Here is a 12,915-nt window from a genome sequence, read left to right as displayed (position 1 = left end):
TTTATGAGTGGGGCACCTTTTGGATCCCAAATATATTTAATGAGATTTTATTTATATTTTCACTGAGATTACTCAAAAATATTAATGAATTAAAATCAATGGTGTCCCGCATTATTGATATTTTGAAGGCTGTAATTACTTCACATCAAACATTGCTTTCTGAATGTTTTGGGCTGTGGGGGAAAAACTGCATATTTCAGTTTTATCATAAAAAAACAAAGTTGTCTCTGACAAAAAAGGCATAGTATCAACGCAAAGTTTATATATTGTAGAGATTTACTGTAAGCGTTAAATAATTAAAAAACAAATAATAATTTGACTTGTTTTTAACATTTTAGTGACTTAGACCCTTTATGGCCCTAGAGGTAAAAAAAAAAAAATAATCCATATATTTTGTTAAGGTTTGAAAATGAAAAATATCAAAATGGCCTGCATGCCTTAATGTTTCTGTGTGCGGCCCTCAGTGGAAAAAGTTTGGACACCTCTGCTGTAGTGTAATGCCCGCAGTTAAAAGCAACTGCGTGAGAACGTATACTCGAATATCACGATATAGTCATTTTCTATATCGCACAGAGACAGACCCGCGATATATCGCATATATCGATATATCGCTCAGCCCTATGCTGATAATATATATTTATACCATGAATTGGACTCTCACTATTATGTTACATCCACTATGGACTGGACTTTCACAATATCATGCTAGACCCACTCGACGTCCATTGCATTCGGTCTCCCCTAGAGACCTCTGCGGACCTCTCCAAGGTTTCTCATAGTCATTCACATTGGCATCTCAATAGGTTGTGAGTTTTTCCTTGCCCCTTATGTGGGCTCCGAACCGAGGATGTCGTTGTGGTTTGTGCAGCCTTTTGAGACTTAGGGCTATATAAAAAACATTGATTGATTGATTGATTGATTAACGTGGACCCCGACTTAAACAAGTTGAAAAATGTATTCAGGTGTTACCATTTAGTGGTCAATTGTACGGAATATGTAATGTACTGTGCAATCTACTAATAAAAGTATCAATCAATCAATTCAGTGTCGGATGTACATTGTCGACGCCGTCTTTGCTCCACAGTAAGTCTTTGCTGTCGTCCAGCATTCTGTTTTTGTTTACCTTGTAGCCAGTTCAGTTTTAGTTTCGTTCTGCATAGCCTTCCCGAAGCTTCAATGCCTTTTCTTAGGGGCATTCACTTTTTGTTTATTTTTTATTTAAGCATTAGATACTGGAAGCTTTCTACTCACATAGGTCCGCTGGAAGCCAGTTGCTCGGGTTGAAAGAAGTTTTTAATCCCACAATTTGAAATACAGTGTCAGTAGCCACTTTTCAGTCGCTCAGTTTTGTATTACACAGTTCTCTTGACTTCTCCGTCTCTCCAGTCTGAACTCGACTGCTGCATCCGGCCGCTCACTTTTAAGGACAACAGATGATTAGTCTAACACGTACCACCTGCGCCAACTAATCATCTGACAGCTGTGTCTCTCAGCCAGCACATGCCACGCCCCCATCTGAGGGTGCACTGTCCACTCTAACAGTGCGCTAATCACAATCCTCCTCCACATACCTCCACCGCCAGACTTAGGCCGGGACGTCGTCCGGCCGCGCTTACTCCCCCCCCACCCCCGCATGAGAGCGGGAGAGAAAGTCCGCCACAGCCATCTGCACTCCCGGCCTTTGGACCACTCTGAAATGGTAGGGTTGTAAAGCTAGATAAAGCTAGATGCGTTGGCATCTTTCATGCGGTGGAGCCACTGGAGAGGCTTGTGGTCCGAGCAGAGGCTGAACGGGCGTCCTAGCAGGTAGTACCGGAGGGCACCGACCGCCCACCGGATAGCAAGGTACTCCCTCTCCACCGTGCTATACCGGCTTTCTCGTTCGGACAGTTTTCTGCTGATGTATAGGATGGGGTGGTCGATACCCTCCTTCTGCTGGGATAAAACAGCTCCCAGTCCTCTGCCCGACGCGTCTGCCTGCAAACAAAATGGGAGGGAAAAATCAGGCATGTGCAGTACCGGCTCCTCGCAAAGTGCTTTCCTCACCTTCTCGAATGCCTGCTGGCATTGCTCCGTCCACTGGACCAGATCGGGAGCACCTTTTCGGGTGAGGTCAGTTAGTGGGCTGGTCAGGTCCGCAAACCGGGGGACGAACCTCCGGTAGTAGCCCACCAGCCCCAAAAACTGCCTCACCTCTTTTTTCGTCTTCGGGGTCGGGCAGGCCGCAACTGCCGCGGTTTTGTCTATCTGAGGCCGCACCTGACCTTCCCCCAAGTGGTACCCCAGATACTGTACCTCCCCCCGGCCAACCGCGCACTTCGCCGGGTTGGCGGTGAGCCCCGCCCGCCTCAGGGACTCGAGTAGCGCCCCCACCCTCTGCATATGCTCCGCCCAGTTGTTCCCCTGGATGATGACATCATCCAGATAGGCGGCAGCATATGCCGCGTGGGGACGCAGTACCCAGTCAATGAGTCTCTGAAAAGTGGCGGGCGCACCGAACAAGCCGAACGGAAGGGTCACAAATTGGTACAAACATTCCGGAGTGGAGAATGCTGTTTTTTCCTTAGACTCTGGAGACAAGGGAATCTGCCAATAACCCTTAGTTAAATCCAGTGTCGTAAAAAACGAGCAGTGCCCAAACGGTCTAGGAGCTCGTCGACCCGGGGCATCGGGTAGGCATCAAAACGTGACACCTCATTTACCTTGCGGTAGTCCACACAGAACCGCACAGACCCATCTTTCTTCCCTACCAGAACTATGGGACTGCACCATGCACTGTGTGACTCTTCTATCACTCCCAATTCCAGCATGGCTTTTAATTCTTCCCGAACTACTTTGCGCTTGTGTTCGGGTAGTCTATAGGGCCGAGACCTAACCGTCACGCCTGTGCTGGTCTCTATGTGATGTTGGGTGAGGTTCTTGCGGCCTGGCAGGGGGGAGAAAACGTCAGCAAAATGTTGCTGTAAATTGGCCACATCTGCTTTCTGTGACGGCGTCAGATGATTATCACAGCGGAGAAGGAAGGGCCGGGAGGAGGGGGGAACCTCCGGCCCCAGCTCCTCGTTCTCCGCTATCGCCGTTACCATGGAGACGGGCTCCGCTTCCCTCCAACCTTTCAGTAGGTTGAGGTGGTATATTTGTGTTGCCCCACCCCGGTCAGACCGCCTAACCTCGTAATCCACATCACCTACTCGTCGTGTGACCACAAAGGGTCCTTGCCACTTGGCGAGTAATTTGGAGCTGGATGTTGGGAGTAATACAAGTACTTTCTCTCCCGGTGAAAATTGTCTAAGTTGCGCCCCCCTGTTATACAGGCGCTGTTGACGTTCTTGAGCTTGGAGCAAATTCTCACGTGACAAGTGCCCTAATGTGTGGAGTTTTGCTCTCAAGTCCATGACGTACTGAATTTCATTTTTACTGGGGCTTGGACCTTCCTCCCAGCTTTCTTTAACTAGGTCCAGTACCCCACGCGGCTTCCTGCCGAACAATAGCTCAAAGGAGAAAATCCTGTTGAGGCCTGGGGAACCTTCCGCACTGCAAATAACAGGGGATCCAACCATTTATGCCAATTTGGTTTGTCCTCGTGTACGAATTTCGAATCATGGATTTCAAAGTTCTATTCATCCGCTCCACCAACCCATCTGTCTGCGGGTGGTAAATGCTAGTCCGAATAGACTTGATCCCCAATAAACCGTACAGCTCCTTTAACGTGCGTGACATAAAGGACGTGCCCTGGTCAGTTAGAATCTCTTTCGGGATTCCAACACGGGAGATAACTTGAAACAGTGCCTGTGCTACACTCTTTGCAGAGATAGAGCGCAGTGGTACTGCTTCGGGATAGCGCGTTGCGTAATCCACCAGGACTAGCGCAAAGCGATATCCCTGGGTGCTCGGATGAAATGGCCCGACGAGGTCCATCCCAATACGTTCGAATGGGACCTCTATTAGTGGTAATGGCCGCAAAGGAGCCCTAAGGGTGGCCGCGGGATTAACTAGCTGAAAATCCGGACAGGCCGCGCACCAGCGGCGCACGTCTGCTCGAATGCCTGGCCAATAGAACCGGGCCATTATCCGATTAAGTGTCTTATCATACCCCATGTCCCGCCTGGAAAATCATTTCCCGACGGTTTTTCGGCACCAACAATTGGGTGATTTCCTCCCCTGTCTGAGTGTCACGACTCACTCTATACAATCTGTCCCTAATCAATGCAAAGTGAGGGAAATCCTGCGCTATCCCCGGGCGAACCCGCTGCCCATCAATTGAAATCACTTGGTCCCAGGTCGCGCGCAGAGTGTCATCTCGAGACTGCTCGAGTGGAAAATCATCCATGGGGCGCCATTGGGGAGCCCCGTGGAGCCCCCGCCATCTCCCCTTCCCCCTTCCCCCCCGTCAGCGTCGAATGATCTCGCGTCGCCGAGGAGAACAGCGCGGATATCCCTTTTCCCTACCGGTCGTGAACGCACCCCTGCGCACTGCTCTATTAACCCATTAAATCCCGACCAATAAATCCCAAGATTAAGGGGTGCGCCAGGCGCGAATTTACAGCCACCTTAACACTATGTTTTTTCCCTTTAAACAAAAATTTCCACCGGCACAATAGGGTACTCGTGAATATCCCCATGCACACATTTAACCCGCACCCGTGTACCTATTCTGAGCGCCCGGGGTCGAACTAGATTCTGGTGGATCATGGACTGCTCGCAGCCCGAATCCACCATCGCCCGGTGTATACTCCCTTGTATCCTTACCGGTACGTAGTACGTCTCTCCTGGCGACCCGGATCACCTGTCCCACCTCCATGCTAGGACATTCCCGCTGCAGGTGTCCAAGCCATCCACACCTCCAGCTCACCTGCCCAGGAATTCGAGGAGCCGTTTGCGGGGGAGACAGAGCGTCCATGGCGGCCGGGTTCTGAGGAGGAGAAAAAACAGGCTGAGTGTTCCATGAATTGCTCCAGGATCACTTGTTCCATCACCTCCTGCACCTGCCCGGGTTGTAGCCATCTGGTCTCCGCGTCTCTGAGTTGTTGGCCCAGGGCGAAAGGCCGCTCCTTTGGGCCGAGTCGCATTGCCCGGAACCGGCGCCTGTGATCATCTTTGGATCCTCCCGTCCGGTCCAGCACTGCGCGTCTCAAGTCCCGGTAACTTACCCTGGAGTCAGGTGGTAGGCTGAGTGCCGCTCGCTGCGCCTCTCCCGCTAGCAGCGGGAGCATCCGTACTGCCCATTCCTCCTCAGGCCACATGCATGCTCCCGCTGTGGCCTCGAACATGTCCATGTACGTCTGCGGATCTTCTGACTCCGCCATTCTGTGCATCCCCACCGTTGCTAATGATGGCCTCGGTGCCGCAGATGACGTCCCTGCTCCGGCCCTCTCCGTCACGGCTCGCAGGATCTGATTTTGCTGCGCAAATTGCGCCTGCATCGCTTCCATCTGCCTGTGGTTGGCCGTGGAAACAACTGTCCCAGCGCCTCTATCGGGCTTGGTGACGACATTGTTTCCCCTTTTTTTTTTAAAGTTCAAGTTGGGTGCCAAATGTAAGCTTTCTACTCACAAAGGTCTGCTGGAAGCCAGTTGCTCGGGTTGAAAGAAGTTTTTAATCCCACAATTTGCAATACAGTGTCAGTAGCCACTTTTCAGTCGCTCAGTTTTGTCTTCCACAGTTCTCTTGACTTCTCCGTCTCTCCAGTCTGAACTCGACTGCTGCATCCGGCCGCTCACTTTTAAGGACAACAGATAATTAGTCTAACACGTACCACCTGCGCCAACTAATCATCTGACAGTTGTGTCTCTCAGCCAGCACATGCCACGCCCCCGTCTGAGGGTGCACTGTCTCCAGTCACCCAGACGGGGTCGCTGACTTCCACTCTAACAGTGCGCTAATCCCAATCCTCCTCCACAGATACATTTTTACCTGTGCCATGCCTCCTGCTGTTTCCGACATCTACAAAACAATTAGCTACCTGCTTCCACCTACTGATATGGAAAAGTATTACACGGTTACTCTGCCGAGCTCTAGACAGCACCGACACTAAACAACACATTGTTTGCAGACTATAATTACTGGTTTGCAAATAATATCCGTCCATCCATTTTCTACCGCTTATTCCCTTTGGGGTCGCGGGGGGCGCTGGTGCCTATCTCAGCTACAATCAGGCGGAAGGCGTGGTACACCCTGGACAAGTCGCCACATCATTGCAGTGCAAAAAATATTAGGTGAAATTAGATAAACTCCCACAGCACACCAGACTGTATCTCACAGTACACAAGTGTGCCGCGGCACTGTGGTTGAAAAACACTGCAGTAGCGCACCAGACTAAAAGCAATGAACTCCGAAAAATCTTTGATAGAGTCTTTGTTGTGCTTTGGTGGTCTGTAGACAAAATACTGGATCAGTCTTTCAACTCTCTATTGGGGGTTAAATCAGCAAAAATGATTCCCGGCGCAGCCACCGCTGCTGCTCACTGCTCCCCTCACCTCCCAGGGGGTGATCAAGGGTGATGGGTCAAATGCAGAGAATAATTTCGCCACACCTCGTGTGTGTGTGACTATCATTGGTACTTTAACTTTAATATGATTTGCTTGAGCGGCTAGGAGACACCGAGAGTAACAAGCGGTAGAAAATCGATTAGAAAGGACAGATTTGAAAAAAATAAATAAATAAATACAAATATATATATTTTTTCAAACTTTGGACTTCCCGCGGGCTGGATTTTGGACGCTGCCAGATCAGGCTGTGGTTTGGAGACCTCTGCTTTACATTGTTTGAAGCAGTGTAAAAAACTGCTTTTACACTATATCTTAAATCAGTGGTTCTCAAATGGGGGTACGCGTACCCCTGGGGGTACTTGAAAGTATGCCAAGGGGTACGTGAGATTTTTTTTAAAATATTCTAGAAATAGCAACAATTCAAAAATCCTTTATAAACATATTTATTGAATAATACTTCAACAAAATATGAATGCAAATTCATAAACTGTGAAAAAAAATGCAACAATGCAATAATATTGATGTTAAAGATTTCTTTTTTTGAAAAGAAATGTTTAGAATAAAGTTCATGAATCCAGATGGATCTCTATTACAATCCCCAAAGAGGGCACTTTAAGTTGATGATTACTTCTATGTGTAGAAATCTTTATTTATAATTCAATCACTAGTTTATCCGTCAACAAGTTTTTAGTTATTTTTATATCTTTTTTTCCAAATAGTTCAAGAAAGACCACGACAAATGAGCAATATTTTGCACTGTTATACAATTTGATAAATCAGAAACTGAAGACATAGTGCTGTATTTTACGTATCTCTTTTTTTCAACCAAAAATGCTATGCTCTGATTAGGGGGTACTTGAATTAAAAAAATGGTCACAGGGGGTACATCACTGAAAAAAGTTTCTGAACCACTGCCCTAAATAACTAAAGTATCAAAAGTAATAATATTTTGATTTGAGAATCGATATTAGAGCATAAAAATCTGAAATCGGTAGTATTCTAGTGTCGATCCACACATCGCTATGCAATAGTATTATTCTAAACTTTGAAACCAATATGTCACTTTTACAGTACATGAATTTTGGCTCCAAAAGTAGGCAGGAACAAGGAGCAGGGAGAGGTGGTCAGACGTGTTCAGGCGTGGGAGAGGAACAGTTTTAGGAACTTCGGATTAGAGTAAATCGTGTCCAAAGTACTGGAGTCGAGCACTGTACTTATTGCACAAATCTGAGGGGCATATTCTTCAAGCAGGCTTTGTTAAAGTTCCTAGACCAGGGGTCACCAACGCGGTGCCCGCAGGCACCAGGTAACCCATAAGGACCAGATGAGTCGCCCGCTGGCCTGTTGTAAAATTAGCTCAAATAGCAGCACTTACCAGTGAGCTGCCTCTATTTTTTAAATTGTATTTATTTACCAGCAAGCTGGTCTCGCTTTGCTCGACATTTTTAATTCTAAGAGAGACAAAACTCAAATAGAATTTGAAAATCCAAGAAAATATTTTAAATACTTTGTCTTAACTTGTTTAAATAAATTCATTTATTTTTTTACTTTGCTTCTTATAACTTTCAGAAAGACAATTTTACAGAAAAAATACAACCTTAAAAATGATTTTAGGATTTTTAAACACATATACTCTTTTACCTTTTAAATTCCTTCGTCTTCTTTCCTGACAATTTAAATCAATGTTCAAGTAATTTTATTTTTTTTATTGTAAATTTAATTAGCTTCTGTTTTTTCGACAAAGAATATTTGTGAAATATTTCTTGAAACTTATTATGATTAAAATTCAAAAAAATTATTCTGGCAAATCTAAAAAATCTGTAAAATCAAATTTAAATATTATTTCAAAGTCTTGAATTTATTTTAAAATTTTTGTTCTGGAAAATCTACAAGACATAATGATTTGTCTTTGTTAGAAATATAGCTTGGTCCAATTTGTTATATATTCTAACAAAGTGCAGATTGTATTTTAACTTATTTAAAACATGTCATCAAAATTCTAAAATTAATCTTAAATCAGGAAAAATTACTAATGATGTTCCATAAATTCTTTTTTAATTTTTTTCAAAAAGATTCGAATGAGCTAGTTTTTGTCTTAATTTTTTTCGGTTGAATTTTGAATTTTAAAGAGTCAAAATTGAAGATGAACTATGTTTCAAATTTTAATTTTAACTTTTTTTGTGTTTTCTCCTCTCTTAAACCGTTCAATTAAGTGTTTGTTTCATAATTTAATCCCTACAAAAAACCTTCCGTAAAAGGGAAAAAAATGTACGACGGAATGACAGACAGAAATACCCATTTTTTTATATACCAGTATATAGATTTATTTATTAAAAGGTAAATTGAGAAAATTAGCTATTTTGGGCAATTTATTTAAGTGTGTATCAAACTGGTAGCCCTTCGCATTAATCAGTACCCAAGAAGTAGCTCTTAGTTTCAAAAAGGTTGGTGACCCCTGCCCTAGACCCAACAAAGGCCTCATCAGGATGCTTGTTGATAGCATCATACAGTCGGGAAAGCGGGGCCAAGCTAACATTAGCATGTGGCGCTAAACAGCTGTTAAAATTTCAACGGTGACCTCTCTGGGTAGTAATCAGTATTAAATCGGTCGCTTACCATTGGTATCACTCTTGGGAAGTTGGCTAGGTGTGGAAGTCCTGGGTTGGTGTGGTTCTACCTGGTCTGCGGTGGTGAGGTCGAGTAGACGGACCGCCAAATTCTCGGAATGAATGGCCTTTTCTAGAGAAATGAACATCCAATTGAATCCACGGGCAACAGCTGTAGGGGTTATTCCTGCCGTCAGCATGTCTATTGCACGCTCCGTCAGCACTTGTGACATCTGTGGCTTTGTGCCGTCTGATAAAACCGCACTTTTTGGCACAGGCGTGCATGCTGCCAACTTGATATGCCACACCTGTGAGATGAACGGGATTATCTCGGCAAAGGACAAGTGGTCACTAACCTGTTTAGACAGATTTGTCAAAAAATGTTGGAGGGAAGATGTCTTGGGGTCCAGCTCATAGTTGCAAAGATAAACACTTACATTACGGCTCTCAAAAATGAGTCAACTCATGTGATCAATCACAAAAAATATTGCATTATTTAGTTGCATATTATTCACACAATTTATTTTGAGCACCAATGCTCCTTTACCTTCACCTCAGATGGTTACCTGGCAGGTCAGGTGTGTGTTTAGTGATCATCAATTTCAGTTCTTATATGTCTTGTACATGTTAAAGAATAGACAATAATCCTTATATAAAACCTGAAACTAGTGAAGTTGGCATTGATTGATTGATTGATTGATTGATTGATTGATTGATTGAGACTTTTGTTAGTAGATTGCACAGTTCAGAACATATTCTGTACAATTGACCACTAAATGGTAACACCCGAATAAGTTTTTCAACTTGTTTAAGTCGGGGTCCTCGTTAATCAATTCATGGTAATTCATGGCATGTTGTGTAAATCATAAATAAAAACAGAATACAATGATTTGCAAATCCTTTTCAACTTATATTTAATTGAATTGACTGCAAAGACAAGATTTTTTTTTTGGGTGCAAATAATCATTTACTTAGAATTTAATGGCAGCAACACATTGCAAAAAAGTTGGCTGTGATACATCACCTTTCTTTTAACAATACTCAGTAAACATTTGGGAACTGAGGAGATCAATTTTGGAAACTTTTCAGGTGGAATTCTTTCCAATTCTTGCTTGATGTACAGCTTAAGTTGTTTGGATTGTCTTGCTGAAATAAGCAGAGGCGTCTATGATAACGTTGCCTGGATGGCAACATATGTTGCTCCAAAACCTGCATGGACCTTTCAGCATTAATGGTGCCTTCACAGATGTGTAAGTTACCCATGCCTTGGGCACTAATACACCCCCATACCATCATAGATGCTGGCTTTTGAACTTTGCTCCATAACACTCCGGATGGTTCTTTTCCTCTTTGGTCCGGAGGACATGACATCCACAGTTTCCAAAAACAATTTGAAATGAGGACTCGTCACTTCAGCTTTGCATCAGTCCATCTTGGATGAGCTCAGGCCCAGAAAAGTCGGCGGCGTTTTTGGGTGTTGTTGATAACTAGCTTTGCAAAGTAGAGTTTTAATTTGCACTTACAAATGTCGCGACAAACTATAGTTTGGTTTTCTAAAGTTTTCCTAAGCCCATGTGGTGATATCCTTTACACACTGATGTTGTTTTTTTGATGCAGTACCACCTGACGGATTGAAGTTCCGTAATAATTGCTTGCAACAGGTAGTTGAAAAATGTTGTAAACTTTTTAAAAATTTACTCAAGCATTTGTTCACAAAGTGGTGACCCTCGCCTCGTCCTTGTTTGTGAGTGACTGAGCCTTCCATGGAAGCTCCTTTTATACCCAATCATGGCACCCACCTGTTCCCAATTAGCCTGTTCACCTGTGGGATGTTCCAAATAAGTGTTTGATGAGCATTCCTCAACTTTCTCTGTCTTTTTTGCCACTCGTGCCAGCTTTTTTGAAACATGCTACAGGCACCAAATTCCAAATGAGCTAATTTTTGCAAAAAATAAAGTGTTCCAGTTCGACCGTTCAGTTTCTTGTCTTTGCAGTTTATTCAATTAAATATAGGTTGAAAAGGATTTACAAATCTTTGTGAGTGTGAAAGTTGTCTGTCTATCTGTGTTGGCCCTGCGAGGAGGTGGCGACTTGTCCAGGGTGTACCCCGCCTTCCGCCCGATTGTAGCTGAGATAGGCACCAGCGCCCCCCCGCTACCCCACAGGGAATAAGCGGTAGAAAATGGATGGATGGATGGATGGATGGATGGATGTATTCTGTTTTTATTTAGGATTTACACGTGTCAACTTCACTGGTTTTATACAATCTGTGTCATACCACTGGGGTCGTTTTTAGGTTAATTTCAAGAAATTTACTGTGATTACTCCTGATTATTTGAATTTAAAAATGTGTGAATAATCTGAAAAATCAGTCATTTGACAGTACTAATTTTTGTGTTGAGTGTATCTAACGAGCGTTTAGAATGTTTCTTACTGTTATTAATTGTAATGTTTTGATGTTGCAGGCGTGCCAGCTATTTTTGTGAGCATCTGGGCGACAGTGAGGGCCACTTTTGCAGACACAGAGTGAGTACCATCTGCGGTTTTAGCACATAGTACCGTAATTTATGAGATAAATCGGTTCTGGTGAAAAAGCTCTTAACTCCAAACATTGTACCTCAAATCAACTTCTCCAATTGAAGATAGATAAGAAATATTGTTTGAAAACAATACAATTAAATGTAGTACTAACAACTACAGTAGTTTACAAAGTAATGTAATAATAATGTGCAGAATTTGCCTTAGAGAGTGGACTTCTACGGTATCACTTTCCAGCTGCTACTCCTGTCAAACACACCATCAGCAGCTTTTTCAATATTTGGAATGAATGAATGAATGGTTTATTTTGAACCATGCAAACAAAACAAAAGAATGACATAAAATACAAAAGAAATATATATATACATTATTTTTACACCTACATTGAAAACATTACATGTGACTAATCTTTTGTAGATGTCAAGATTGGCTCAAAAGGGAGTGGGAAGAAGTAAACTTATTACGTCCCACCCCTATACATATAAAATATATATATACAATATATAATACAATAATATATATAATATAATTCAATTCAGTGGTTGCTGCGTAGATGCTATATATTATCTATATATAATACATTTAAATTCACACACACATATATACATATGTACACACACATATATGCACAACACACTCATATATACACACATATGTACAATTTATATATATATATATATATATATATATATAAATATATATATTTATACATATACAAACATACAATACATACATAAACACACATAATCACATACATACACACATGCATACACCCAAAATACACACATATCCATCATATATATACACACACACACACACACACACACACACACAAACACCTATATAAATACTATATATATATATAATAGTATATATAATATACACTTTTGTCTAAACATTATTAACAGTTTTTGGTGCCTATGGGAACAAGCTTTCATTTTGATTGTGATAATAGTCGTTAATATTTGACTGTGATATTAGTGGTTTTCATGGATAAATGTTTAAAAATGATTTTAATATTCTTGGCTGCTGTTGGACACATTGTTTATTAATGTATTTATTTACAGTCAGACATAGTTTTGTATTTAATTGTTGTTCCTTTTGTTAATATCAGAGTCCATTCTGTAAAAAGGTCATCAGTAGAAGCACACAGCTTATGGACAGGGACCCACAGTTAAAATATACATCATCATATTATATACAAAATACAGTGCAATACAATAAATTTCAAAATCTACCCCCCAAATACCCATTTACAATTTAATTTATAAATACAACAAAAA

The 12,915-nt window shown here is 42.6% G+C and overlaps 1 protein-coding gene across 2 annotated transcripts in view; it reads left to right on the top strand.

Annotated features, from left to right (window-relative positions):
- The window catches only part of pth1r (parathyroid hormone 1 receptor), a 213,176-nt gene that overhangs the window by 186,552 nt on the left and 13,709 nt on the right, over positions 1–12,915 (top strand). For both annotated transcript variants that reach the window (XR_009809620.1, XM_061920547.1), the window contains exon 8: positions 11,560–11,620. Coding sequence is in view for 1 of the 2 variants with exons in the window: in XM_061920547.1 (XP_061776531.1) it covers positions 11,560–11,620 (61 nt within the window). In the remaining variant the exon portion in view is untranslated. The remainder of the gene's footprint in view (positions 1–11,559; positions 11,621–12,915) is intronic.

This window comes from Nerophis ophidion, linkage group LG14 (assembly GCF_033978795.1).
Source record: "Nerophis ophidion isolate RoL-2023_Sa linkage group LG14, RoL_Noph_v1.0, whole genome shotgun sequence".
NCBI classification, from domain to species: domain Eukaryota; kingdom Metazoa; phylum Chordata; class Actinopteri; order Syngnathiformes; family Syngnathidae; genus Nerophis; species Nerophis ophidion.
The sequence above is the reverse complement of the archived record's forward strand: the minus strand, read 5'-3'. Positions and strand labels throughout refer to the sequence as shown.